This window comes from Schistocerca americana, chromosome 5, assembly GCF_021461395.2.
Source record: "Schistocerca americana isolate TAMUIC-IGC-003095 chromosome 5, iqSchAmer2.1, whole genome shotgun sequence".
NCBI lineage: Eukaryota > Metazoa > Arthropoda > Insecta > Orthoptera > Acrididae > Schistocerca > Schistocerca americana.
Window position 1 is genome coordinate 706931944 of NC_060123.1, and position 26750 is coordinate 706958693.

A 26750-nucleotide genomic window follows, 5' to 3' on the forward strand; every position below is an offset into this window, starting at 1 on the left:
CTTTGGGATGTTTTAGAACACCGACTTCTTGCCAGGCCTCACTGACTGACATTGATACCTCTCCTCAGTACAGCACTCCATGAAGAATGGGCTGCCATTCCCCAAGAAACCGTCCAGCACCTGACCTGAATGCATGCCTGCGAGAGTGGAAGCTGTCATCAAGGCTAAGGGTGGGCTAACACCATACTGGATTCAACCACTGCTGATGGAGGGCACCATGAACTTGTATGTCTGGATACTTTTGGTCATATAGTGTACCAACCAACAACAATACCTCCACTTTGACAGCTGCCACCCATTCCATACCAAGAAGACCCTTCCATACAGCCTAGCCACTAATGGACATCACATCTGTCGACATGAGGCATCCCTCTCAAAATACAGAAATACATTGAAGATCTCACTGAGTCCTTCACAAATGGTAATGACCCTCCCAACCTCGTGCAAAAACAGATCTCCTGTGCCTTATCTCTCCAATCACACGCAACATCTTTAAGTCCTGGCACCTGGCCGTGGAGGAACATTCCCCTCTTGACTCAGTACCACCAAGGAGTGGAACAACTGAGTCACATTCCCCGCCAGGCTCTCCACTACCACACATAGTGCACTTAAATGAGGAATGTCCTACCCATCATCCTTCTCACCCCTCCCACAGTGGTATTCTGCTGCCAACCATACCTACACAAAATCCTCGTACATCCGTACCCAACATCTGCTCACAACCGCTTGCATCATGGATCATGTCCCTGTAATAGACCTAGATTCGAAACCTGTCCCCATGCATCCTCCCACCGCCATCTACTCCAGTTCGGTCACTAGCATTACCTATCCCATCAAAGGCATGCCTATTTGTGAAACAATCATGTGAGCTACAAGCTAAGCTGCAGCCACAGTGCTGCATTCTACTTGGGCATGACAACACAATGTCTGTCTGTATGAATGGGTACCAAGAAACTGTGGCCGAGAAACAGCTGTACCCCTACCCTGCTATCAGTTCCCCTCCCTGCCCCAGTCTCCTACCTACCCCCACCACCCGGTTGCCTCTCCCGTCATTTGCTGAAGTCTTTTGGTTGCGCCTATCTGCGACTCACACCCAAACCTTCAGATTTCAGACATTCACATTGGTACCAAAAGTTTGTCAACCAAAACACCAATTTAGTTTGTGCTGTGAGCTGTCATCCAGTAGAAGATGCGTAATTGGTAATTAAAAGTAACACCAGAACTACAGAGTATAGGTAAACTGTATCTGTGCCCACTGAATCGAAGATCTCTGGTAGGTGAGTTGGTAGTGTCAGATCATCGTGTGGAAGGTCCCGAGTTTGAAACCCACTGATGGTATACTATAGGTCTCCTAGTTTCAACTAACAAAGCAAAAGCAGCCTGCCAAAAGAACATTGCTACAAACTCTCAAACGTCCTTTTACGTGGCAAAAAAACGTTCTCCCATGTAACAATGTCATGTATGATATGTTAAAAAAAAAAATCACCTGCAGTGGGTTTCGAACTTGGAATCTTTCGTACAACAATCTGGCACTCTACCAATTCACCTTCCAGAGATCTTCAATTCAGAGGGCACAGATATGGTTTGCCTATACTCTGTGGTTCTGGTGTTACTTTTAATTACCGTTTACACATCTTTTACTGGACAACAGCACCCAGCACAAACTTAACTGGTGTTTTGGATGATACTCTATCGACGCACGATGTTTAGTGCCGATCTGAGTGTTTGACACCTGGAGGTTTGGGTGTCAGCACCTCCATTATATGGTGTGTAGGAACTATCTTTTCATAATATTGTTACATTCCATCCTGGATTTTCTATTGTTTAATAATAGTAATAATCACAACAAATATTGTGTGTCTAAGAATCCTTGAAGAGTTTGAATGATAGATCGTTATGACAGTAATCAGCTAATAACCTGTTTAATTAGATGTTGCCATTAGGAAACACACAAGACTATAATTTAAAAAATAAAAATATGTATATTAAAACATGTGGTGGAAACAGCAAGATAAATTAGATTGATTCTTGATGGACATTTAACATAAATGGTAACAATAAATTTACAAAAGAGATATGGTTTTTATAACTGTGCCTCATGTTAGACCACACAAAGAAACAGGAGGTGTACTGTCTCCTCTTACACAGATATTTTGTGGCCTCCATTTGCCTTTTCTATGATCTCTGTTTGATGTTGACAGTATTCTACAGCTCTGAATGCATTCAGATATAAAACACAACCTACAATGTAGGAAAAGACAGATTGCTACTTACTGCCATATAGAAGACATGCTAAGTTGCAGACAGGCACAATTAAAATATCCTTACATAAAACTTTTGGCCACAACCTTCATCAGCAAAAGAGAAACACACACCATTCCTACACACAAGCAAGTGCACCTCATACACACATGACCACTAACTTTACCATCTTGGGCCGGAATGTGGCCAGAGATGGTGGGGTTGGCAGTCAATTGTGTATGAATGGTGTGTGTGTGTGGGGGGGCGGGTGGGTGGTTTTGTTCTCCATGATGAAGGCTATGGCCGAGACCTTTACGTAAGTGTCTATTAATTGTGCCTGTTCTCAACTTAATATGTCTTCTGTATGGTAAGTAGCAATCTGTCTTTTCCTCCCTCGATTTTCCATTGTTTGGAAGTCTAAATTACTACATTTGTGTGGGTATTTGCTGTAGTTGGTGACCTTAATGTTGTCTCTGATGGAGCAGCAAAATAGCTTGTTCTTTTTTCCTGAAATAAATAAATAAATATTCAAATTGCCATCTGACACCCAGATGTAAACTGTTTTTTGTTTTTCTCAAACATGTCAGAGAAATAGCAGGATGGTTCCTTTGCAAACCTTATAACAAGTTTCCCACCTTCTTTTGCACAGTCTGAGCATGTGCTTCATCTGTTGTGATTTCATAATATGTTGGACATTTACAGATCAACTCTTCTAAAAAAGTATAAAACAAGAGTTATAAAAATACAAAAATAGTAAAATACAGGTATCACTGATGGGATAATAAATTGAATTAAGAGGGAAATGTAAGACAAAATAAAGAAAGATACTAAATTCAGTACTATTGATAAACACTTTTTGGAAAACATGAAGCATGGTGGGAGGAGATTACTGAAATAAAATGGATGCTGAAGGCCTAAGAAGCTTACACACACTTTTTGTAATGAACATGGTAGTAAAATTGAAGAAATGTATGTTTGTACACACGTCTACCAGCTGTAGAACATCAATGAATGTAATAGAAGGCAATTAAATGACATTGGTATACTACGTGTGGTATCAAAAACAGCTCAGAGTGACTTACAGTGTACATAAATGATGGAAGAAGTTAATGTAAAACCTCAGAAAATAGTTGAGGTGACGATAGGCACATAAACAAGGCTGAGAACAGTTCAGATGAGTCCTCCTACGGAATTTCCTTCTGCTGTTTGTGTCTCACTAAAGATTTTCCATTACCATAATTATGGTGTACCTATGTGTGTGTAGCTCGGGTAAGCTCAAGAAGCCTGCTGCAGCTGTGAATCATACTGACCCAATTTCCTTCATCCTATTTTTCCTACCGTTCTTTGTGTCTCAGTGGCTGTGGAATCAAAAAAATACATGGAAGTATAACAACTCCTGCTTATTTCTAAATATGTTGTGTGTGTGTGTGTGTGTGTGTGTGTGTGTGTGTGTGTGTGTGTGTGTGTGTGTGTGCGTGTGCAATCTCCCCCCCCCCCCCCCCCCCCCCCCCCACCACCTGTCCCCATTTTTGTTTGGAAATAGATGGGTGGAAGGAGGGACACAGCCATGTATAGTGTGGTTAATTAATTGTATAATTTAAATGACTACAGGTGCAGCAAAGTTGCTTTTATTGTCTGATTTGCTTATTTGCAGTTCTTAGGAAGCTCAGTCAGTACTAGACTTCCCAGTATTCACTGCCTCACAAAATGTACAAAGATGTTGAAAATGGAAGAAACTGTAGATGGGAATAATGTGGAAGATGTGCATTTTGCAGCACCTGTCAATGAAGGGGCAAGTGACCATTGTGAAATCCTTCTGCCAGATATGGACTGCAGTGCCACATCTTCTGACAATAGGTGAGTAGGCCGTCATATGTGACGATTTTTAATGTGGCAGATACCCTTCAAACAAATAGATCGGTCAACTCAGTATTTTCGTGATGTTAGAAACTAGAAGAATGTGGAGGAAATGAAATGAGGAACACTTAAACAGAAACAAATAAAATGTACAGATTTTTAATTGTTTCATTTTAATGGCTGATTTTAAAGCTGAGCCTCTCATAGTTTGCTAGCTCGAAGGTCTTGGCTGCCCCCCCCCCCCCTCCCCCCCCAAAAAAAAAAAAAAAAAAAAAAAAAAAAAAAAAAAAACACAACAACATTTTTATACTGACAGTTAACACTTTTATGTGCTTTTGCATTACCTAGTTGTCCCATAATATTCTATATTATATGAATTACTAATCCTTTTTTTTTTGCTTCCAAGGTAGCTTTTAGGGGCAGATTTCATTTTTCATCAGTTCTTCTACAACTATAGATCTTTCCTTGAAAGAAGTAGTGTCGTGCGTATTCTTGCAGCAACTACTTGTTTCAGGTCTGTGGTGCTTAATTGCAAAATGGGTAAATGTGAACATCATCTGTGATCTCCAACTCATTTTGCAGGCTGTGTGGTTAGGCATTGTTGCTGCCAAGACTCCACAAATTTCTGCTGCACATAGGAAACAAATCTATTAAATAAATAGATGTGAGAAATTTCCGAAGACCGATCTATTCTGCTCATTTTATCAGATTGATGAACATTAAAACAGCAGGAGGAGTTCAGTCTGGGTACAGCTCTCATGTTCATGTAATAAGTTAGTGTTTTATTCCCTGTGCTGTATGACGTTGTCTGTTTTCAACACCAGATTTCTTACTCTACATTTTCCCACATTTGTGTCATATGTTTATTTTGCCTCAGTCTACCTGCTCCTGTGGATTGAGTGAAATCAATTGGCCACAGCCAGCATCTGTGCACTCGTAACACTATATGGCACCCAAGACAAATTACCCAGTATATTTATCAGCAGATTTACTCGGATTGTTTAGTGGTTGACTAGTATCAATCCTCCACACTTCCAGGCCTTTAATCAGTTTCAATGTGTATCACCAGCCTTGCTTTGACTCGTGAGACAGGGTTAAAGGCATCACTGCTTTAGGACTGATAACTGAGGCTATCCAGCTCTCTCAACTGCATTCCAGAAAATTCAGAGATCTGACTCTTTGTATACTGCGTAACTGCTCAAATGGCACACAAAAACACAGCACATCAAATTTCGTACCTATTAAACTCCACCACAACAGATGTGTCATTATGAATTACATCATTACCATCTGGGAACAGGTTATCTCTCTTCAGAAATGTATCTTATATGGTACATTTGGTCACGTGTTCATACATTCTTTGACCAGAATTTGTCCAGCATCCTACACAGATAGGAGAAGAAAGAAAATTCTGAGTTTTTATTGTTCTTAGGAAGTTGATGTTTACAGATTACTAAACTAGGTGGAAAAAGATGGAAAAGAAAATTTTGTGTAGAGTCTTCAAGAAACTAATCACAGCGGTCACTATCCAAAACCTAAATTTGGATTATAATGATTTTGATCCCATTAATTTCAAATGCAGGTGCATTCTGTGATCCATTGCAGTGAGCTGTTTGATAGATGACTGTAAATCATTGTGTATACTTGCACTCCCAAATTTGATTCTCTATAAACTGATTTCACATTACAGTTTCTGTAAACACTGGAATATTCATTCTTGAAATTTGTTTTAGCTGCTACATTCCAGCTCTCCATGTAAACACTCTATCTCATTTGAGTACATGATTGATTCATAGTACATGAAGCATACCATTCTTAGTATACAATATTTGTATAATCCTGTTATACTGAGATTATGCTCTTTGTTTGTGCTCATACATGATTTCTGAAATTATTTATAACAGCATATTGCCATTCTTGATTGCCACCTCTAGCAGCTGTCTGTGGCTTGCATGTAATATGTTACATTTTATAGTAATCTCTTTTGCTGATTGTTCTGTTTTCTGTAACAGTGTATTGTGCAGTATCAGTTGAAGTTCGACAATATGAATGTGGTGGATGTTCTCATAAAATCTCCAGAGTAAATTTGGGATATTTCTTTTGGCAAATATTCTACTGAATCCTTGTAGCAACAGTCCACACATTTAATTCTCTGCAGCTTTTGTAGTTTTAAAGTAGTACATTATTTACTTCTTTACTACAGTTTTGTAGTACTGTAATTCTGTCATTAGCCAATTGTTTGATATAGCTATTAATAAGTGCAAGATAGCAATGGCAAAGTATTGAGAGATCATTAATCAACCAATGGTGATTCACAAAAGTAATACATTCTTTGTCGAACAGAGGAAAGTCCGGGACAGAATATAGGAATCTGGAAATGATAGATTGTGATAGTGTCTTGATGCCTCCTCTCTGTGTGGTGAGTTCCAATCTATCATTTCCATATCATTACAATTTTTTATTATTGTTCTGATGCTTCAGAGTTGCAGTGTTGGACTTTGCGTAAGATACCACTAGGGGTCGAGACTATACGATGTTGTTTACAATGCTGCTGACCTCGGCAAGCAATTGAGTCGTAAACCATACTAAATGCTTTGTGTATTCCACTTTTCTTTGGCCTGTTAATCATTTTGTTTTTGTATGCTGAACTGAGTGAAAAACTAATCTTGGCCCATCACAATGAACAAGTACAACTGGCGCAATACCACGGTGGTTTGGCAAAACCTGTCACTGAGTGACAATTCTACTTTCTCTGAAACATAAATCACAGATGTGGGCTGTCTGGCAAGAGAAAGACAGGGGTTGTTCACCCACATCACCACTATCCCTTCGGGTGCTCGGGACTCACTGCCACATTGCAGTGTCCACACTAGGAGTTTATCAATATATTGTCATTGTAGATACTTCAAATGTAGTAAGATTTAGAAATGAACTGTTGGAATATTGAGTAATATCAGAAGTAAAAATTGGACTTTTCACATTACATTAGTTTTATGTAGCAAGTAGTACATTCTGAGCATCACTGTAATCTTTATGCTTACATTCAAGATACTGCATAACATACCTGTCATGAAACTTATAAACTGCGGGGAAATGATAGCCAACATTGTTGTAGTAGTGCCCACATTCCTTTTGTGTGTATTGAATTTACTATTACTTTAAAGAATGAATCAATAATGACAGTTATTGTGATTGCTTTCCTACCTTTTAATTTTAGTCGTACCCATACTTCAGTGTAACACACAAAATCTAGGTTGTTATGTTTTGGACTGTGTTTTTCCCATAACGGATGACTTCCACAGTCCATCATTGAGGGGTTTGTACGCTCGATCAGGATGGTGTATCCCCTCTCACACAGAGGCATTGCAGGTTCGATTGGCAGGCGAGGCAACCAGGAGTCTGTCAAAAGGGAGGATGGTCGCAGCAAGATAGACGGATTACAGTAAAACTTTTTTGTTGATACAATGAGCAGGTGTAGGCACAAAATGTGTGTTCTCCTCTGACAGGTGCAGCCTGATGTCAACCCTTAGTGTCTTCTTACCCAGTGTAGTGAAGGCAACCTTGATGGCAACACTCATACACCATTAGAAAGCAGCACAATTATGATACACTTCAGTGGTAGCCAACTGGTGGTTGTGCAGTGACCTCTTAAGATGAAGTGATTGGTTAATTTAGCTGGTAGCGACTTGGTTAATTTAGCTGGTAGCGACTTGGTAAATCCCATCAAGTTAGCAGGATTCCACAGGTTCAAACCTCAGACCCTTACGGTTGTGACCTGGAGCTGCCTGGCGGAGTCATCTGGTCCGATATACAGGTCTGATGAAATGTCAGCCAACTCCTTGTTCCTCAGTATGTCATCACCCTGCCCATTCATTATATCCGTGCACTGAGCTAGTTTGGTGCCTGGCGGTGGAGGCCCATGTGGGCAGTTGCTCCATTGGCACTTAGTTATACGAGTTTTACCACATGTTGCAGAAATGCTGGGGTTAGTTAGCAGGTCAAAAGTGTCATCAGCTGCATAACTTTGTGTATAATAAACAGCACATTGCCACATTATTCCTCATGTTATTCTGTCTGTGGCACTATGTTCTTCCCCCCTTTGGTGCAATTCAGTTTCCAAATTTAGTGTGGTGTTGCTTTGAGGAAAGCTAGCTGTGAAGATACTGGAAACATACCTATAAGTAACAGGTGGAAGCCATAATTCTCCACAGGGTTTATAGAGTTTTAGTCAGTGGCTTAAGTACCAGTGGCATAGACTTACAGGTGGAAAGACAGTGGCTGGTGAATCTGAATACTTCTCCATTTGTGACAGCAGTGGACAGCATGTACTACAATCTAGACTTAGGTGTCTGATGCAAAGTTTTCCAATGTAAGGGGCCGATTCTTAGCTGCTATCAATTGGTCCGTGATGGGTAGCTATAAGTTGGACCATGGTAGAGTATTTTTGGTTTTCAGAGAGCAGGATCTTGAAAGAGAAATGAGATAGGTAAATCAGTGAAAATGTTCTGGTTTGGGGTCTATAATGGTTTCAGGTAACTGAAAAGAGAGACATGTCCCGTTGATCATTAAACCCTGACTCTCTACTTCTAGGTCACATGTTCCACGTAGACGACCCTGGTTGTAATGTGTGCAAATGTGTCAACCACTTGCACTACTCAAAAGGTAGTAAAGCCCAAGCCTTTGACAATAGTCAGCGTAGTGAGTACTTCCTGAGAACAGTTAAATGTGGAGATTCTGCACAAAACCAGCTGAGCCCACAAAACCCTGCAATGATAAGGATCGAGATTGTGGGATTTCAGGGTAGCCACAATTTCCGGAAATTGGGGAATATCAGGAAATTTCAAATGTGTAGAGGAAATCAGGGATAATTTGAAAAAATCTCTGGAAAAATCCTGTTTTTGTCTCAGTAGATGAAATGATTTGTTTACTCAGGTGTCATGCATTGTCGCTGGTTGGGCATAGCAGATTACGTGTGCCACTTTGCTACTCCCACATACTTACTGCTTCACTCCTTCGTACCACTCACCTCAGCTTGCAGTCAGTGCTGCCACCATTTCTTGCCACTAGTCTGGCAGCTGCTGACGAGAGGCAGGGAGGTGTGAGGAGTGGTTTGTTTGGACCTGATTCTCAGAAACTGTTATCAGTGGCCAGAGATGGTGGTCATGTGTGGATGGGTTGTGTGTGAGTGTTGGTGTGAATGTGTGAGTGCTCTCATTTTTTGACAAAGGCTATGGCTGATAGTTTAGTTTTGAGAGTGTGATTGTCATTTATACATGCCAGTCTGCGGCTCAGCAATCATCTTTGTGGTGAGTTGCTGCCTATTCTCATTAGTATTGATTCTCAGAGTATTTGCGCAGGTTACTTGTTGCATTGATTTGTCAGCACAGTCTCATTTCATCAACATGGTGTCTGTGGCATGCGAATAGCTGGCCATACAAGTGGACTTCCATGACAGACCAAAACCGTAGGCCACTTCCGTTGGGTATCTGTAAAGGATCTGGTCTGCCGATCTGAAGCCCATCATTACCCACTAAATGTGCAAGCCCTGCCCATCGTATCTAGTCTCACTGATGTGAATACAGGCCAGGTATGTTTATGTGAGGCATAATACAGCAGATTTTCATGGTTTATCTGAGGACCCTGGACTGCGGTGCTCCTCGGTAGGTCAGAGGCCACAGGCGACGACTTTCAGGAGTTTCAGCTGTCTCACCACAAGGAAATGGTATAGTGCAGCATTTTATAGATATTTTATTTATTCTAGTACATTTTGGCACTTCAAAGGTAATTTATACATTAGGAAGTATGGGTGATAAGGAAAAGAAAATTGTGGCAGTCACTGGTGGTTTGTACACTATGTGTTCATATTTCTTGAAAGGAAAATCACACAATACCTGTAAAATAACAGGCACGACACAGTGGGTAATAACTGACAGTAACAAACATAGTAGAACCAACATTTTATTGGTGGTCACCTATAGTGTTGATTTACACAACTCTTTCTTACCTCAAACACTTCTTTTGAGAAGCCTACTTTTTTCTGAGGTTATTTCTGAAATCAGTGAAGGTATTTTAAATCTGTCTTGTGTCTCCAAGGAAATGCATGTTTTTGTCACCAAATGTGTTTTGTTTTATTGAAATAAGATAACAATGGCTTAATGAAATACACATACTATTTGGCTTGCTTTCTCCGTCTATAAACAGTTCGTTATAAAAGATGTTGATGTTAGTACTCAAGACTTTTGCTCATACGGGGCAGAAACACTGAAGTCCTTGCATTTCTTTGTCTACTTACGTCTTTTCCTACCCTTGAGATCTCAAAATTTGTCAGGGAAAAATGCTAAAACTTGTCTGGAAATCAGGGAAATATCAGGGAATTTCACTTTGGGAAACTTGTGGCAGCTGTGGATTTGCTTGTCTTAGCACTGTAGCAATTTTGAGGCAGTAATAAGCTTGTGGGAGTTTCTGTAGAGGGCAACCAAGAGACTATGCAGCACCCTGCATGCTACCAGGTAAAGTGTAACACTCAAACTGATACTCTCGACACTTCAGGGATATTTGTGCCCATACTTGTAACCCCTTCCATCTAATGTTACATTTACATCAGCCCCACAGTAGAATAAATGCAAGGAGATTTCCTCCAGTGTCAACAGCAACCCCAAACCTTCTATAACCCCCCAAAACATTCCCTCATCAACAGTAGTACCGATGCTATGTGCCCACAAGTGGCACGATTGAGTGCTTCTTGCACCTCAGCCACTTCAATGCAGGTATCAGTGATGGATTTGAAGTAGCCTTTCAACGGTCAGCTGGGTGTCAATAATATCTAGTCAGTTCCTGACTGTCCAAGGCTTTGTTGAGTATTGTCACTAACTCCATAGTGTGTGCCACTAATGCGCAGCAGTCAAAGCATAGGGTAAATATGTTATGTGTCATTAAATATGTCCTTCCTCATGTTTTCCAGTGGGTCATATGGAACTGTATTTTTTTTTCGAGAATGTCCTATCCTCTGCACTTGTCACATAGTGGCATTTATCTGTTGTAGATCACATCCCTATCAGCTGTTCCAAATATTATTTTCGAATCCCCCTCCCCAACTATCAAACCCCTGTTCTGCCAATGCCAGACTTGCAGTATCATCTTTGTAGTTGGCTCTAAATTGTGAGTTGAAATTTCTTAAAAAGCATCACAGTTGTTGTATTTTGTTCATTACTGCCCGAGTGTTGAAGGTCAGCCTTAATGTCCATTGACAGTTGGGCAGCATACCATCTCATTATCTGGTGAATAGTGTGCTGGTCTTTAGTGGGCGTACTTTGAGGGCACCCACCATACCTTAATGACCGAGGTCCAGGATAGTGATTGTGTTGATGGCCCTCAGCTTCCCTACTTTCGTCACCTTATATTCGATGTTCCAGGTTGGTGCTGTTACTTGCCATTCCTGAGGGCTGCGCCCACGTTGTGTGCGAACCGTGCACTGAGGGAAGTGAAAGACTTCAGTCAGTATGATGGACCACCTTGTGACCTTAGAGCATATAAGTGTATAGGTGTCCCACAGGCAAAATTTGTTACTCCACTGTCTCTTACCTTTACCTTCTACCACTTCCTTCTTCCTCTTCAAAGACGCTGATGGTGATGGGGACAGAGCTTGCATTCTGTAGTTCTCCAACACCACGACTAGCCAGGATCCGCCATCTTGTGTTGATAAACCAATAGTTTTTGAATGCTTGCTTGGTCATTTCATCGAGTGGAGTGGTAATAACCTTGGTAGTGGCAGAATAATCATTTGTGTAGCCACAGTGTGCAGAAAGGTGTGAGGAATCACTACTGGCAACTTTGCACTTCGTACCAGTCATTTGCTACAGCACAGATGATGTGAGGGAATAATGAGATTTTGCGAAATCACATATATAAAGACATTTGTGTTAAATGTAAGGCTTATTAGTAGTATTAAAATTAAATTGAGGCTGTTGTAACGCAATTATTTAAGCAGGAAGAGACAAACTACATTTTAAACAATTATGCTTGTTACTCTTGTTGCAGATAAGAGCACATTTTACTTTATTTCCAGCTTTGCTACTTGGCATAATGTGGAGTGAATGTATCAGTGCTGCAGTACATACAGAGTAATGAATGATTGGTAGGTTCCCGCACTGACTAGCAGATGTGGTTGGCAATCTGGCGCTTTCATAGCCAGTGGGATGAGGTGCCGATGCAGAAATCACTTGTGATGTCAGCAAAGAGATACGAACAGAAAGTACTTTTTTTTTGTTGTGAATCAAGTAATTGTTGTTCACAGTTATGAGAAGGAAAGTTGCTTCTCACCATATAGCAGAGATGCTGAGTTGCAGATAGGCACAACGAAAAGACTCTCACCCACTCTGTGTGTGGTTTGAGTTGCCTGAGACTGCAGTCGCATGTGTGAGTTGCATTTGTGTGTATATGTGTGTGTGTGTGTGTGTGTGTGTGTGTGTGTGTGTGTGTGTGTTTAGTGTTGACGAAGGCCTTAATGGCCGAAAGCTTTGATTGTGAGAGTCTTTTTGTTGTGCCTATCTGCGACTCAGCATCTCCTCTATATGGTGAACAGCAACTTTCCTTCTCATAATTGTTACATTCTGTTCTGCATTTTCCACTGTTTGTAGTTGTTGTTCTTAAATATTTGCTAACAAAACTTTTCTTTTGGTACTCAGACATTAGGAGGAGTCTACGAGTCATAAATACTATCTTTCAGCAATTTTTACAGTGCCAGGAAACACTGATTGATTTGACATAATCAAAGAAGTAAAAGCTTACATGAACTTTACCAATTGTACACTCAAGTTGTAGGTTGTGCACCATAGTTGGCAGTCGTCGATAGGGTACCATTTGATCTGTTGATGTGGTAGACCATGCTCTCTTACCATTAATAATTCACTTAATGTCAGTCTGAACCATTTCATTTCCCAGTGTTTCTTAAATAAACACACCATAATAGCATCCCATATACAAATTATGTGCACATGAAACTTCTTCCCACTTCATAATGTAAAACCTTCAGAATCCAATGACACTGCTATGGCTCTGCAAGGGGGACATAAAACTATGAGAGCATCTCCACATAACAGGTAGGAAGAATTTCTATGCAGTGGCTAAGTCAGTTCAAGTATGGACTAGCTTCATTATTGTAAAACTCGGGTGGGAAAATGTGGCCAGTTATGCTATGTGCCCCTTATACCACCATCTACAGATTCACTGGCTAAACTGAGACATCTCTGGAGGTTTAGTACCAGTGGGGAGGGGGCGGGGTTGTTGCAGTGTTAATACAGTTATCAGTATTAAGTAAATATTCATCCCACTAGTGTGCTTAGCTGTTTCCATTTTCTTTCATTCACTGCATTGTGCGACATTTATTACATTGTGCGACATTTATTATAATTTTTCTCGCTTCATCATGTGTTGACAGAGCTGTAGATATGGATGGGCCAGGGGTAGCTTCTTCATTCATCATTTTTTCCACTTGTGCACCAGCACAGATCAGCTTCAGACAAGGGACTGTTCACTGTAGGTAATGGCTACTTACTAGAATGCCACACACTGTTGGATCATATTGCTTGGCAGTATTTCCAAGCAGCATGAAGTACAGGGACTAAGGGACCAAGAAAACCTCTTTCCTTCAAATGGGTTGTTGTATGTGGTGGTTATTTTACTTTTAAGTGGCTAAATAAAGGCAGAAGACCCACAAAAAAAAAAAAAAAATAAATAAAAAATAAAAAAAAGCATAAATAAATAAAAAAAATCAGAAATAGGGCTGCTGTCAAATAAAAGTACACATGTTTGATAATCACAGTTGGTAACACTGTATAACCAGCAACAAATGGAAAAGGTGTTCAAGGTAACCACTTGCAATAAACAGGAATATTTATTAAATTTAGTGCCTGTATTTTCTGTTTAAGAGGTTTAATCTTGTGCTTTTGTAAGAGTAAATTTATTCAGTCTGTAGCGCACAAGTTGCTCACTGAACAACCAGCTACTTAGCTCATTAACTCATCGGCATCCATTGATGACAAAACAGGATGGTAGCAAGTTGCAAATCTCGAATTCTGTCTGCTTTTATAATTTGCTTCTTGAGTTAGTCTTGCTAGGATGGCTAGGATGGCTGGGATGTGTGCGTGCTGTGTGCGGACACAGGAGGAGCTGGCCAGAGTTCATGAACAACTGAATGCACTTGTAACTATGGTCAGTCACCTTCAGGCTGCTGCCTCAGGCTATAGCGATAGCTGAAAATCTGGTGTGTTGCATGTGACACCGTAACTGTTGCTAGTTTTGGCCATGGGCTCTGCTTCTGAGTCACCTGCTAGTGCACCCAACGTTATGGATCCACCCACATAGCAGGATGAGAGGTGGGTGGTAACATGTTTGCTTCACTTGAGGTGGTGAGCCAGTGTGGAGACTGGAGGCTTGGCCTCACCCATTCGCCAGGGTCTGGGCAGGCACACGGGGGGAAGGGGGGGGGGGGGGTATTAGTAATTGGGAGCTCCATTGTTAAGTGTGTTACGGAGTCCCTTGCAGATGGCATTTAGAGCTGGAAAGAAAACCAGTGTGCACTCGGTATGTCTGCCAGTGAGCCTCATCCGAGATGTGAAGGTGGCCTTGCCTGCACAGCTGTCAAGCATACAGGGTGCAATTGTCAGCAGGTTGTGGCTCACATTGGCAGCAACGTCGCCTGTCGCATTGGTTCTGAGGTGATCCTCGGATTGTACAGGCAGCTGGCAGAGGTGGTGAAGACTGTTGGCCTCGTGTGTGGGATGCAAGCAGAGCTCGCAATTTGCAGCATTGTTTCCAGAGGTGATCGGGTACTTTGGTTTGGAGCTGAGTGGAGGGTCTCAGCTAAAGGCTTCATTGACTCTGTGATGGTCTTGGCTGCAGATTTCTAGACCTAGGTTATTGTGTTAGGATTTGTAGGACTCCCCTTGATAGGTCAGCGGTGCACTACACAAAGGAAGCTGCTACTCTGGTATCAGAGTACTTGTCCAGTGCAAATGAGAGTTTTTTAGGCTAGGCAGTAGTTTGAGGTGCTCCGATGAACATTCACCAATCAATATGCAGCAAGGGAAGTTAAACAGCATTCAGAATAAAGACACTTTGACTGTCATAATTTTGTCAGTAAACTGTTGAAGTATAAATAAAGTTCCCGAATTTTCTGCCCTCTACGAACGTTCTCGCACTCGGATTATTCTTGGGACCAAGAGCTGGCTGGAACTAGAAGTGGAAAGTTCTGATATATTTAGCGAGCCATGGAATGTATATCAGGAAGACAGGATAGAGGCTGTAGGAGGGGGAGTGTTCATTGCAGTTGACAAAAATATTGTCTCTAGTGAGGTCGAAGTTGAGTTATCTGGTCGCATATAACAGGTGTAGGTGAAACCAAATTAATTTTATGCTATTTGTACTGGCCATCCAATTCTGCTGACAGTTCCAGAGTCATTCAAAGAAAGTCTAAGGTCAATAGTACATAAATACCCAGATCATGCAATACTAGTTGGAGGGGACTTTAACCTGCTGATTATAGACCGAGATGTCTATGGATTCATTGCGGGGGGTACAGATAGACAGACAGACAGACAGATAGACAGTCATGCAAAATACTTTTAACACATTTTCTGAAAATTGTCTCGAGCAGCTAGCTCGGCAACCTACATGCTATGGAAATATTTTAGACCTTGCAGTCGCAAACAGCCCATACTTTATCAACAATGTCAGTATAGAAATGGGGATTAGCGATCATGATGTCATTATCACAACTATGATTACAAAAGTTAATAAAACAGTCAAGAAGACTATGAGATAGTTAGAGCAGATACACAGTTGCTAGCATCCCACTTAGACAATGAATTGGTATTACTTAGTTGCAGAAAGATGGATGTAGAGGAATTATGGGGAAAGTTTGAGCAGATTGTAAATGGTGGTCTGAAAAGTTATGTTCCCAGTAAATGGATAAAGGATGGAAAAGACCCACAATAGCTTAATAACAAAATTCAGAAACTACTATAGAAGCAGTGGCTGCTGCACTCTCAGTTCAAAAGGGAATGCTCAAATGATGTCAAGCAAAGGTTAGTAGAGATTCATGTGTATGTGAAAAGATATGCGCGAAGTATACAATAACTACCACTGTCACACCTTAGCAAAAGGTCTGGCAGAGAACCTGAGGAAATTCTGGTCCTGTGTAAAATTGCTAGGCGGGTCTAAAGCTTCCATTCAGTCCCTTATTGACCAGTCTGACATGGGAGTTGGAGATAGCAAACTGAAAGCTGAAGTTTTAAATTCCACATCCAAGAACCCGTTCGCAAAGGAGAATCGTACAGACCTGCCATCATTTACCAACAGACAGACTCCTGTATGAACAACATACTAATAAGCATCCCTCACATAGGAAAACTGCTGAAAAATTTGAAAGCAAATCAATCACCAGGTCTGGATGGAATCCCAGTTCGATTTTACAAAGAGTACTTTACGACATTCACCCTTTACCAGGCTTGCATTTATCGTAAATCTCTCGCGAGCACAATGTCCCAAGTGACTGGAAGAAGGCATGGGTGACTCCAGTGCGTAAGAAGGGTAAAAGAATGGACTCGCAAAATTACAGACCAATATCCCTAACTTCTGTTTGCTGCAGAATCCTTGAACATATACTCAGTTTGATTGTAATAAACTTTCTTGAGACTGGGAAGCTTATGTCCACGAATCAGCACGATTTTAGAAAGCACCACTCATGTGAAACTCCACTTGCCCTTTTCTCGTGTGATATACTGCAAACTATGAATGAAAGGCATAGATTTCTGGAAAGCATTTGCTACAGTGCCCCATTGCAGGCTGTTAATGAAGGTACAAGCACATGGAATAAGTTCACAGGTACGTGAACTTATTCATCAGAGACAAGAGTATCATCAGGAGTGCCCCAGGGAAGTGTGATAGGACTGCTGTTGTACTATATGTTCATAAATGATTTGGCAGACAGGGTGGGCAGCAATCTGCAATTGTTTGCTAATGATGCTGTGGTGTACAGTAAGGTGTTGAAGATGAGTGACTATAGGAGGATACAAGGTGACTTGGATAAAATTTCCAGTTTGTGTGATGAATAGCAGTTAGCCCTAAATGTGGAAAAAAGTAAATTAATGCAGATGAGTAGGAAGAACAAACCAGTAATGTTCGAATACAGCATTACTAGTGTCTTGATTGACACTGTCAAGTTGTTTAAATATCTGGGCATAACACTGCAAAATGATGTGAGATGGAAGAAGCATGTAAGAACTGTGGTAGGGAAAGCGAGTGGTCGACTTTGGTTTATTGGGAGAATTTTAGGAAAGAGTGGTTCACTTGTAAAGGAGACTGCATATAGGATATTGGTGCAACCTCTTCTTGAGTACTGCTTGAGCGTTTGGGATCTGTACCATGTCGGATCGAAGGAAGACATCAAAACAATTCAAAGGTGAGCTGCTAGATTTGTTACCAGTAGGCTTGAACAACACCTAAGTGTTACAGAGATGCTTTGGCAAATCAAATGAAAATCCCTGGAGGGAAGGCGATGTTCTTTTCTAGAAACACTGTTGAGAATTTAGAGAACCAGCATTTGAAGTTGACTGCTGAACAATTCTGCTGCCGCCAACATACAGAAGATCCACGAAGATAAGATACAAGAAATTAGTGCTCATGCGGAGGTATAGGCTAAAGAATGGATAAGTTAAAGTTAGATATTGTGGGAATAAGTGAATTTCAGTGGCAAGAGGAACAAGATATCTGACTGTGTGAATACAGGGTTATAAATACAATGTCAAATAGGGGTAATGCAGGAGTAGGTTTAATAGTGAATAAAAAAATAGGAGGGTGAATAAGCTACCACGAACAACATAATGAATGCATTATTGTAGCCGAGATAGACACGAAGCCCACGCCGACCACAGTAGTACAAATTTATATGCCAAGTAGCGGTAGTAGGTAAATATGGACTGCGGGCAAGGAATGAAAGAGGAAGCCATCTGGTAGAATTTTGCGCTGTGCATAACGTAATCGTAGCTAACACTTGGTTTAAGAATCATGAAAGAAGGTTCTATACATGGAAGAGGCCTGGAGACACTGGAAGATTTCAGATAGATTATATAAGGCAGAGATTTAGTAACCAGATTTTAAATTGTAAGACATTTCCAGGGGCAGGTGTCGACTTTGACCACAATTTATTGGTTATGAACTGTAGATTAAAACTGAAGAAACTGCAAAAAGGTAGGAATTTAAGGAGATGGGGCCTGGAAAAATAAAAGAATCAGAGGTTGTCGAGTGTTTCAGAGAGAGAATTGGGGAATGATTGACAAATACAGGGGAAATAGAGTAGAAGAAGAATGGGTAGCTTTGATAGATGAAATAGTGAAGAGAGTAAAGGATCAAGTAGGTAAAAAGATAGGGCTAGCAGAAATCTTTAGGTAACACAAGAGATATTAAATTTAACTGATGAAAGGGGAAAATTTAAAAATGCAACAAATTAAGTAGGTGAAAGGAAATACAGATGTTTAAAAAATGAGACTGACAGGAAGTGCAAAATGGCTAAAGGGCAAATGTAAGATTTAGAAGAATATTTCATTAAAGTAAAGATAGGTACTGCCTACAGGAAAATTAATGAGACATTTGGGGAACAGAGAAGTAGCTGTGTGAATGTCAGGAACTCAGATGGTAAACCAGTACTGCGCAAAGAAGACAAATTTGAAAGGTTGAAGGAGTGTATAGTGTGTCTACACAAGGGCAATGTACTTGAGGACAATATTATGCAAATTGAAGAGGACGTAGATGAACATGAAATGGGAAATATCATACTGTGTGAAGTATTTGACATAGCACTGAAAGATCTAAGTCAAAGAAAGGCCCCGGGAATAGACAACATTCCATTAGAACTACTGATAGCCTTGGGAGAGCCATCCATGACATAACTCTACCATCTGATGAACAAGATGTATGAGACAGGCGAAATACCCTCAGACTTCAAGAAGAATATAATAATTCCAATCCCAAAGAAAGCAGGTGTTAACAGGTGTGAAACTTACCAAACAGTCAGTTTAATAAGTCATGGCTGCAAAGTACTAATATGATTTCTTTATAGACGAATGGAAAAACTGGTAAAAGCCGACCTCGGGGAAGATCAGTTTGGATTCTGTAGAAATGTTGGAACACGTGAGGCAATACTGCCCCTACGGTGTATCTTACAAGATGATTTAGAAAAGGCAAATATACATTTCTAGCATTTGTGTACAGAAAGCAGGCTGCAGTTATTAGAGTCAAGGGGCATGAAAGGGAAGCAGTGGTTGAGAAGGGAGTGAGACAGGGTTGTAGCCTATCCCCAAGTTATTCAGTCTGTATATTGAGCAAGCTGTAAAGGAAACAAACGAAAAATTTGGAGTAGGAATTAAAGTCCACGCAGAATAAATGAAAACTTGAGGTTCGCCGATGGTATTGTTATTCTGTCACAGACAGCAAAGAACTTGGAAGGGCAGCTGAATGGAATGGAAAGTGTCTTGAAAAGAGGATTCAAGATGAACATCAACAAAAGCAAAACAAGGATAATGGAATGTAGTCAAATTAAATCATGTGATGCTGAGGGAATTAGATTAGGTAATGGGACACCTAAAGTAGTAGATGAGTTTTGATATTTGAGGAGCAAAATAACTGATGTTGTCGAAGTAGAGAGAATGTAAAATGTAGGCTTGCAATGGCAAGGAAAATGTTTCTGAAGAAGAGAAATTTGTTAACATTGAGTATAGATTCATGTGTCAGGAAGTCTTTTCTGAAAGTATGTCTGTGGAGTGTAGCCATGTATGGAAGTGAACCATGGACAATAAATAGTTTAGAAAGGAAGAGTAGAAGCTTTCGAAATGTGATACTACGGAAGAATGCTGAAGATTAGATGGGTAGAGCTTGTAACTAATGAGAAGGTACTGAATAGTATTGGGGAGAAGAGGAATTTGTGGCACAACCTGATTAAAAGAAGGGATCGGTTAGTAGGACATATCTGAGACATCAAGGTATCACCATTTTAGAATTGGAGTGAAGCGTGTAGGGTAAAAATTGTAGAGGGAGACCAAGAGATGCATATACTAACAAGGGAAACTCCCCATCGCACCCCCCTCAGATTTAGTTATAAGTTGGCACAGTTGATAGGCCTTGAAAAGCTGAACACAGATCAATCGAGGAAACAAGAAGAAGTTCTGTAGAACTATGAAAAAAATAAGCAAAATATACAAAGTGAGCAGTCCATGCACAACATAGACAACAATCTAGGACCTTGCGTGCTGAGGAGCGCCGTGGTCCCGTGGTTAGCGTGAGCAACTGCGGATCGAGAGGACCTTGGTTCAAGTCTACCCTCGAGACAAAATTTTACTTTCTTTATTTTTGCAAAGTTACAATCTGTCCGTTCGTTCATTGACATCTCTGTTCACTGTAATAAGTTTAATGTCTGTGTTTTGCGATCGCGCCGCAAAACCGTGCCCTTAGTAGACGAAAGGACGTGCCTCTCCAATGGGAATCGAAAACATTTGATCGCAAGATCATAGGTCAACCGATTCCTCCACAGGAAAACACGTCTGATATATTCTATACGGCACTGGTGACGGCATATGCGTCACATGACAGGAATATGTTGTCGACCCACCTAACTTGTACCCTTGATGAATGGGTAAAAAGATTCTTCTACCTTGCCCGATTTAGGTTTTCTTGTGGATGTGATAATCACTCCCAAAAAGTAATGAAAACAAAAGAATTTGTCACATAAACTGCAACAAATGAATGCAACAGTTTCATAGTCGCACAGTGCTCTGTCAAAACATAAGTTTTTAACTTTTTCAAATTTTTCCATGTGTAGACCGTCAAATCCTGCATATGTCCAAGCAAATCTGAACATGTCCTGGAATTTTGGAGAGTGAAATTGATTATGTGTGAGTGCCTGAATTTTGATAATTGTCTGAAAATCAAAAATCAAACTTTTACCCTAGGGAAGACTTGAACCAAGGACCTCTTGTTCCACAGCTGCAAACGCTAACCACGGGACCATGGCGCTCTTAGGTTCATAATCACCTTGATGTTGCTTATGTTCCACATGGACTACTCGGTTTGTATGTTTTGCTTATTTTTTCATAGTTCCACACTACTTCTTCCTGTTTTCTCAATTGATCTGTGTTCAGCTTTTCAAGGCCTATCCACTGTACCAACTTATAACTAAATCTGAGGGGGGGGGGGGGGGGTGCGATGGGGAGGTTCCCTTGTAAGCAGATTCAGGATGTTGTAGGTTGCAACAGTTACGCAGAGCTGAACCAAACCAGTCTCTGGACTTAAGGCCACAACAACAACAACAACAACAACAACAATGGAGGTACATAGACAGTCTTTTTCCCTCGCTCTACTTTGGAGTGAAACAGGAAAGGAAGTGACTAGTATTGGTACAAGGTACCCCCTGCCATGCACCAAACAGTTGTTCCGGAGTATCTATGTAGATGTAGAAATTTATGTTCAAGTCCCAGTTCACCACAAATTTTCATGTGTCAATATTTAGTAGTAGATCTACCTAATACCGCTGATGTCAAGGAATTTGTGGTCAGTGAATTAATTTTTAAATATTTCGTAAAGCTGTGGATCATCTGCAGGGTCCGTTCTTTCAGACATGTAAGGCCGATGGTCTTCAATGGTTTAGTTTAGGGATGAATCAGGAACACTACCCAGCCCTTATTGTCTATAGAATTCACCACCCATATATAAAACATCATCAAAAATCTGAAAGAAACGTAGTAAAGAAGTAGCAACAAGTGCACTTATTCTATAATACTGGATGAATATAGTCTGGGTAATTTACAAGCCTCGTGTTACACCGCCTCAGTACATGCCCATTTTCTAACATTAATACTTCACTTACTGTGGTAAACACTTAACATAAGATTATCTCTCTTAATAAATAGATTAAAACAGCATTTTTAATTTTTAAATTTGGTCAGCAATTATATTAAATGCTGAAATTAAAATTTATGTTGCCCCTGGAAGCTGTTAGGCAATTTACAACTTGAAACTGGTGTGACTGGTGGTAGTGTTGTAATATAGGCAAAAATGATTTTCAGCATCTGTGTGGTCAGTCATGCCAGCCAAAAGCAAGTTCAGATATCACACGAGTTGAGACTTGAGAATCACATGAGTCCCATTACGCGAACAAGGTTTTTCTCAATAGTACGTATGAAAAACCTCAGTTTCCGTCTTAAAATATGTGATGAAAAGGGTTAGATCCTGGCTTGGAAAGAAATGGAAAATGGCAAGATCTGGTTGCGCAGCAGTTTTTTTGTTTGGAAGGAAGTTGTAATTTCATCCCTGTTTTGAGAAAATTATATTATAAACTCAGGAGGACGTCGTTATCAGGAGAAAGAAAACTGGTGTTCTACGGATCGGGGCGTGGAATGTCAGATCTTTTAATCGGGCAGGTAGGTTAGAAAATTTAAAAAGGGAAATGGATAGGTTGAAGTTAGATATAATGGGAATTAGTGAAGTTCGGTGGCAGCAGGAACAAGACTTTTGGTCAGGTGAATACAGGGTTATAAATACAAAATCAAATAGGGGTAATGCAGGAGTTGGTTTAATAATGAATAAAAAAATAGGAGTGCGGGTAAGCTACTACAAACAGCATAGTGAACGGATTATTGTGGCCAAGATAGACACGAAACCCACGCCTACTACAGTAGTACAAGTTTATATGCCAACTAGCTCTGCAGATATTGAAGAAATTGATGAAATGTATGATGAGATAAAAGAAATTATTCAGGTAGTGAAGGGAGATGAAAATTTAATAGTCATGGGTGACTGGAATTCGAGAGTAGGAAAAGGGAGAGAAGGAAACATAGTGAGTGAATATGGATTGGGGGAGAGAAATGAAAGAGGAAGCCGTCTGGTGGAATTTTGCACAGAGCATAACTTAATCATAGCTAACACTTGGTTCTAGAATCACAAAAGAAGGTTGTATACATGGAAGAATCCTGGAGATACTAGAAGGTATCAGATAGATTATATAATGGTAAGACAGAGATTTAGGAACCAGGTTTTAAATTGTAAGACATTTCCAGGGGCAGATGTGGACTCTGAACACAATCTATTGGTTATGAACTGCAGATTAAAACTGAAGAAACTGCAAAAAGGTGGGAATTCAAGGAGATGGGACCTGGATAAACTGAAAGAACCAGATGTTGTACAGAGTTTCAGGGAGAGCATAAGGGAACAATTGACAAGAATGGGGGAAAGAAATACAGTAGAAGAAGAATGGGTAGCTCTGAGGGATGAAGTAGTGAAGGCAGCAGAGGATCAAGTAGGTAAAAAGACGAGGGCTAGTAGAAATCCTTGGGTAACAGAAGAAATATTGAATTTAACTGATGAAAGGAGAAAATATAAAAACGCAGTAAATGAAGCAGGCAAAAGGGAATACAAATGTCTCAAATTTGAGATCGATAGGAAGTGCAAAATGGCTAAGCAGGGATGGCTAGAGGGCAAATGTAAGGATGTAGAGGCTTATCTCACTAGGGGTGAGATAGATACTGCCTACAGGAAAATTAAAGACACCTTTGGAGAAAAGAGAGCCACTTGTATGAATATCAAGAGCTCAGATGGCAACCCAGTTCTAAGCAAAGAAGGGAAAGCAGAAAGGTGGAAGTAGTATATAGACGGTCTATACAAGGGCGATGTACTTGAGGACAATATTATGGAAATGAAAGAGGATGTAGATGAAGATGAAATGGGAGATATGATACTGCGTGAAGAGTTTGACAGAGCACTGAAAGACCTGAGTCGAAACAACACCCCGGGAGTAGACAACATTCCATTGGAACTACTGATGGCCTTGGGAGAGCCAGTCTTGACAAAACTCTACCATCTGGTGAGCAACATGTATGAGACAGGCGAAATACCCTCAGACTTCAAGAAGAATATAATAATTCCAATCCCAAAGAAAGCAGGTGTTAACACATGTGAAAACTACCGAACTATCAGTTCAGTAAGTCACAGCTGCAAAATAGTAACGCGAATTCTTTACAGACGAATGGAAAAACTGGTAGAAGCCGACCTTGGCAAAGATCAATTTGGATTCCGCAGAAATGTTGGAACACGTGAGGCAATACTAACCTTACGACTTATCTTAGAAGAAAGATTAAGAAAAGACAAACCTACGTTTCTAGCATGCTTTTGACAACGTTAACTGGAATACTCTCTTTCAAATTCTGAAGGTGGCAGGGGTAAAATACATGGAGCGAAAGGCTATTTACAATTTGTACAGAAACCAGATGGCAGTTATAAGAGTTGAGGGGCATGAAAGGGAAGCAGCGGTTGGGAAGGGAGTGAGACAGGGTTGTAGCCTGTCCCCGATGTTATTCAATCTGTATATTGAGCAAGCAGTAAAGGAAACAAAAGAAAAATTTGGAGTAGGTATTAAAATTCATGGAGAAGAAATAAAAACTTTGAGGTTCGCCGATGACATTGTAATTCTGTCAGAGACAGCAAAGTACTTGGAAGAGCAGTTGAATGGAATGGACAGTGTCTTGAAAGGAGGATATAAGATGAACATCAACAAAAGCAAAACGAGGATAATGGAATGTAGTTGAACTAAGTCGGGTGATGCTGATGGAATTAGATTAGGAAATGAGACACTTAAAGTAGTAAAGGAGTTTTGCTATGATGATGGTCAAAGTAGAGAGGATATAAAATGTAGACTGTCAATGGCAAGGAAAGTGTTTCTGAAGAAGAGAAATTTGTTAACATCGAGTATAGATTTAAGTGTCAGGAAGTCGTTTCTGAAAGTATTTGTATGGGGTGTAGCCATGTATGGAAGTGAAACATGGACGATAAATAGTTTGGACAAGAAGAGAATGGAGGCTTTCGAAATGTGGTGCTACAGAAGAATGCTGAAGATTAGATGGGTGGATCACATAACTAATGTGGAGGTATTGAATAGAATTGGGGAGAAGAGGAGTTTGTGGCACAACTTGACAAGAAGAAGGGACCGGTTGGAAGAACGTGTTCTGAGGCATCAAGGGATCACAAATTTAGCATTGGAGGGCAGCGTGGAGCGTAAAAATCGTAGAGTGAGACCAAGAGATGAATACACTAAGCAGTTTCAGAACAATGTAGGTTGCAGTAAGTACTGGGAGATGAAGAAGCTTGCACAGGATAGAGTAGCATGGAGAGCTGCATCAAACCAGTCTCAGGACTGAAGACAACAACAGCAACAACAACAACATATTATAAACAATTTTTAGTTAGAAATACTATTTATACGTATTAAATGTGTGTTACTTACTAACCAATATGGATTAATTATCATTTTTATTAGGAGTTCCGGTATAAAACACAACAATGTATTCGAAGCCACAGAACAATCTGATGGAACTGCACAGTGCAATTGTCTTTACTATAGATGGCTTTACACAAGTTGAAATTTTGTGGTGTTTGTGCACCATCAGGAGTCATGTGGAACTCTGCAGACTGTGTAGCTTTATTCCTGTGCACCTCGTCAGAGGTATAGTCAGGACTGGAAAACAGCGTGGGCTTCCAATTAATATACAGTACTCAGATTTAGAAAAAGGAACCTGTATCAGCTTATTCGCTAAAAGGAATTACATGGCGAGGATTGGCAGGTGGATGAGATAAGTGAACTCCAGTAGTCCCAGATCCATTTTAAAGAACAAGGTTGGTTGGTTTATTTGTGTATTAAAGGGATTAAACTGCATGGTTATCAATCCCTTGAAGAAGAAGGGAAACTTTAAATCTGAAGGAACTAAACCATTTAGTGTCTGCTGTAGGCGGTGGCTCAGAACAGAAGAGGGTGATGTTTTTTAGTTGTGGCTCTGAGAGTTCTTAGTCTCAAAAGTCAGATGATGCTGCAATCTTATTTGATTGGTAATGTGGCTTTGCTGATGATCAATTGTTGTCACATCAGCCAAAAGGTGATGAACGGAAATTTGTGTTTGTAAAATTTAAATAATAAAAATTACTAATGTGCAGGACCTTTGCGGTGTCTTGTACATCTCCCTTCTACGTGAAAAAATTTGCCTCTGGGGAATTTTACAATCTAGGGGGGTAAGATTATTTGATTTTCGTTTAACAGTGCAGTATTTAATCTCATTTAACAATTCAAATCTTGGAATGTGTGTAATTGTTACATATGGGGACTACAGATGTTAACACACGACTATGACAGTGCTGGTGTTATGAAAGTAGCTGATGCTAGTTTCAGAGAGAGCTTTGAAGAGCACAAGCAACTGAAACATTTGTACGACAAGGATTAGGATATAATGTGAAAATTATCATTACATTTTTACATGTTGGTCTTTTCTTTAGTTAATAAAGGAAGTTAATGATTGATTTCTAGCATTGTTAGAAGAGGTAATGGACCCAATGTGATTTTTAATAGAACATGGGCTATGTGACATTGAAAGTCCTCCTCATCAGACTGCAGTCAGTTTCTTTCTTTCTTCCTTCTTCTTTCTCTTTCTCTCTCTCTCTCTCTCTCTCTCTCTCTCTCTCTCTCTCTCTCTCTCTCTCTCTCTTTTTTTTTTTTAAAGAAAAGAAAAGAAAAGAGGCATGAGCATGCACTGTCCAACACCTTTCTGGTGACTAAGTAACCACCA

The 26750-nt window shown here is 40.3% G+C and overlaps 1 protein-coding gene across 1 annotated transcript in view; it reads left to right on the top strand.

The window, feature by feature from the left end:
* Window positions 1–26750, top strand: part of LOC124615910 (zinc finger protein 442-like) — a 363598-nt gene that overhangs the window by 117888 nt on the left and 218960 nt on the right. Inside the window, exon 6 of the mRNA XM_047144088.1 lies at window positions 3896–4098. Within this exon, the coding sequence (XP_047000044.1) occupies window positions 3896–4098 (203 nt within the window). The remainder of the gene's footprint in view (window positions 1–3895; window positions 4099–26750) is intronic.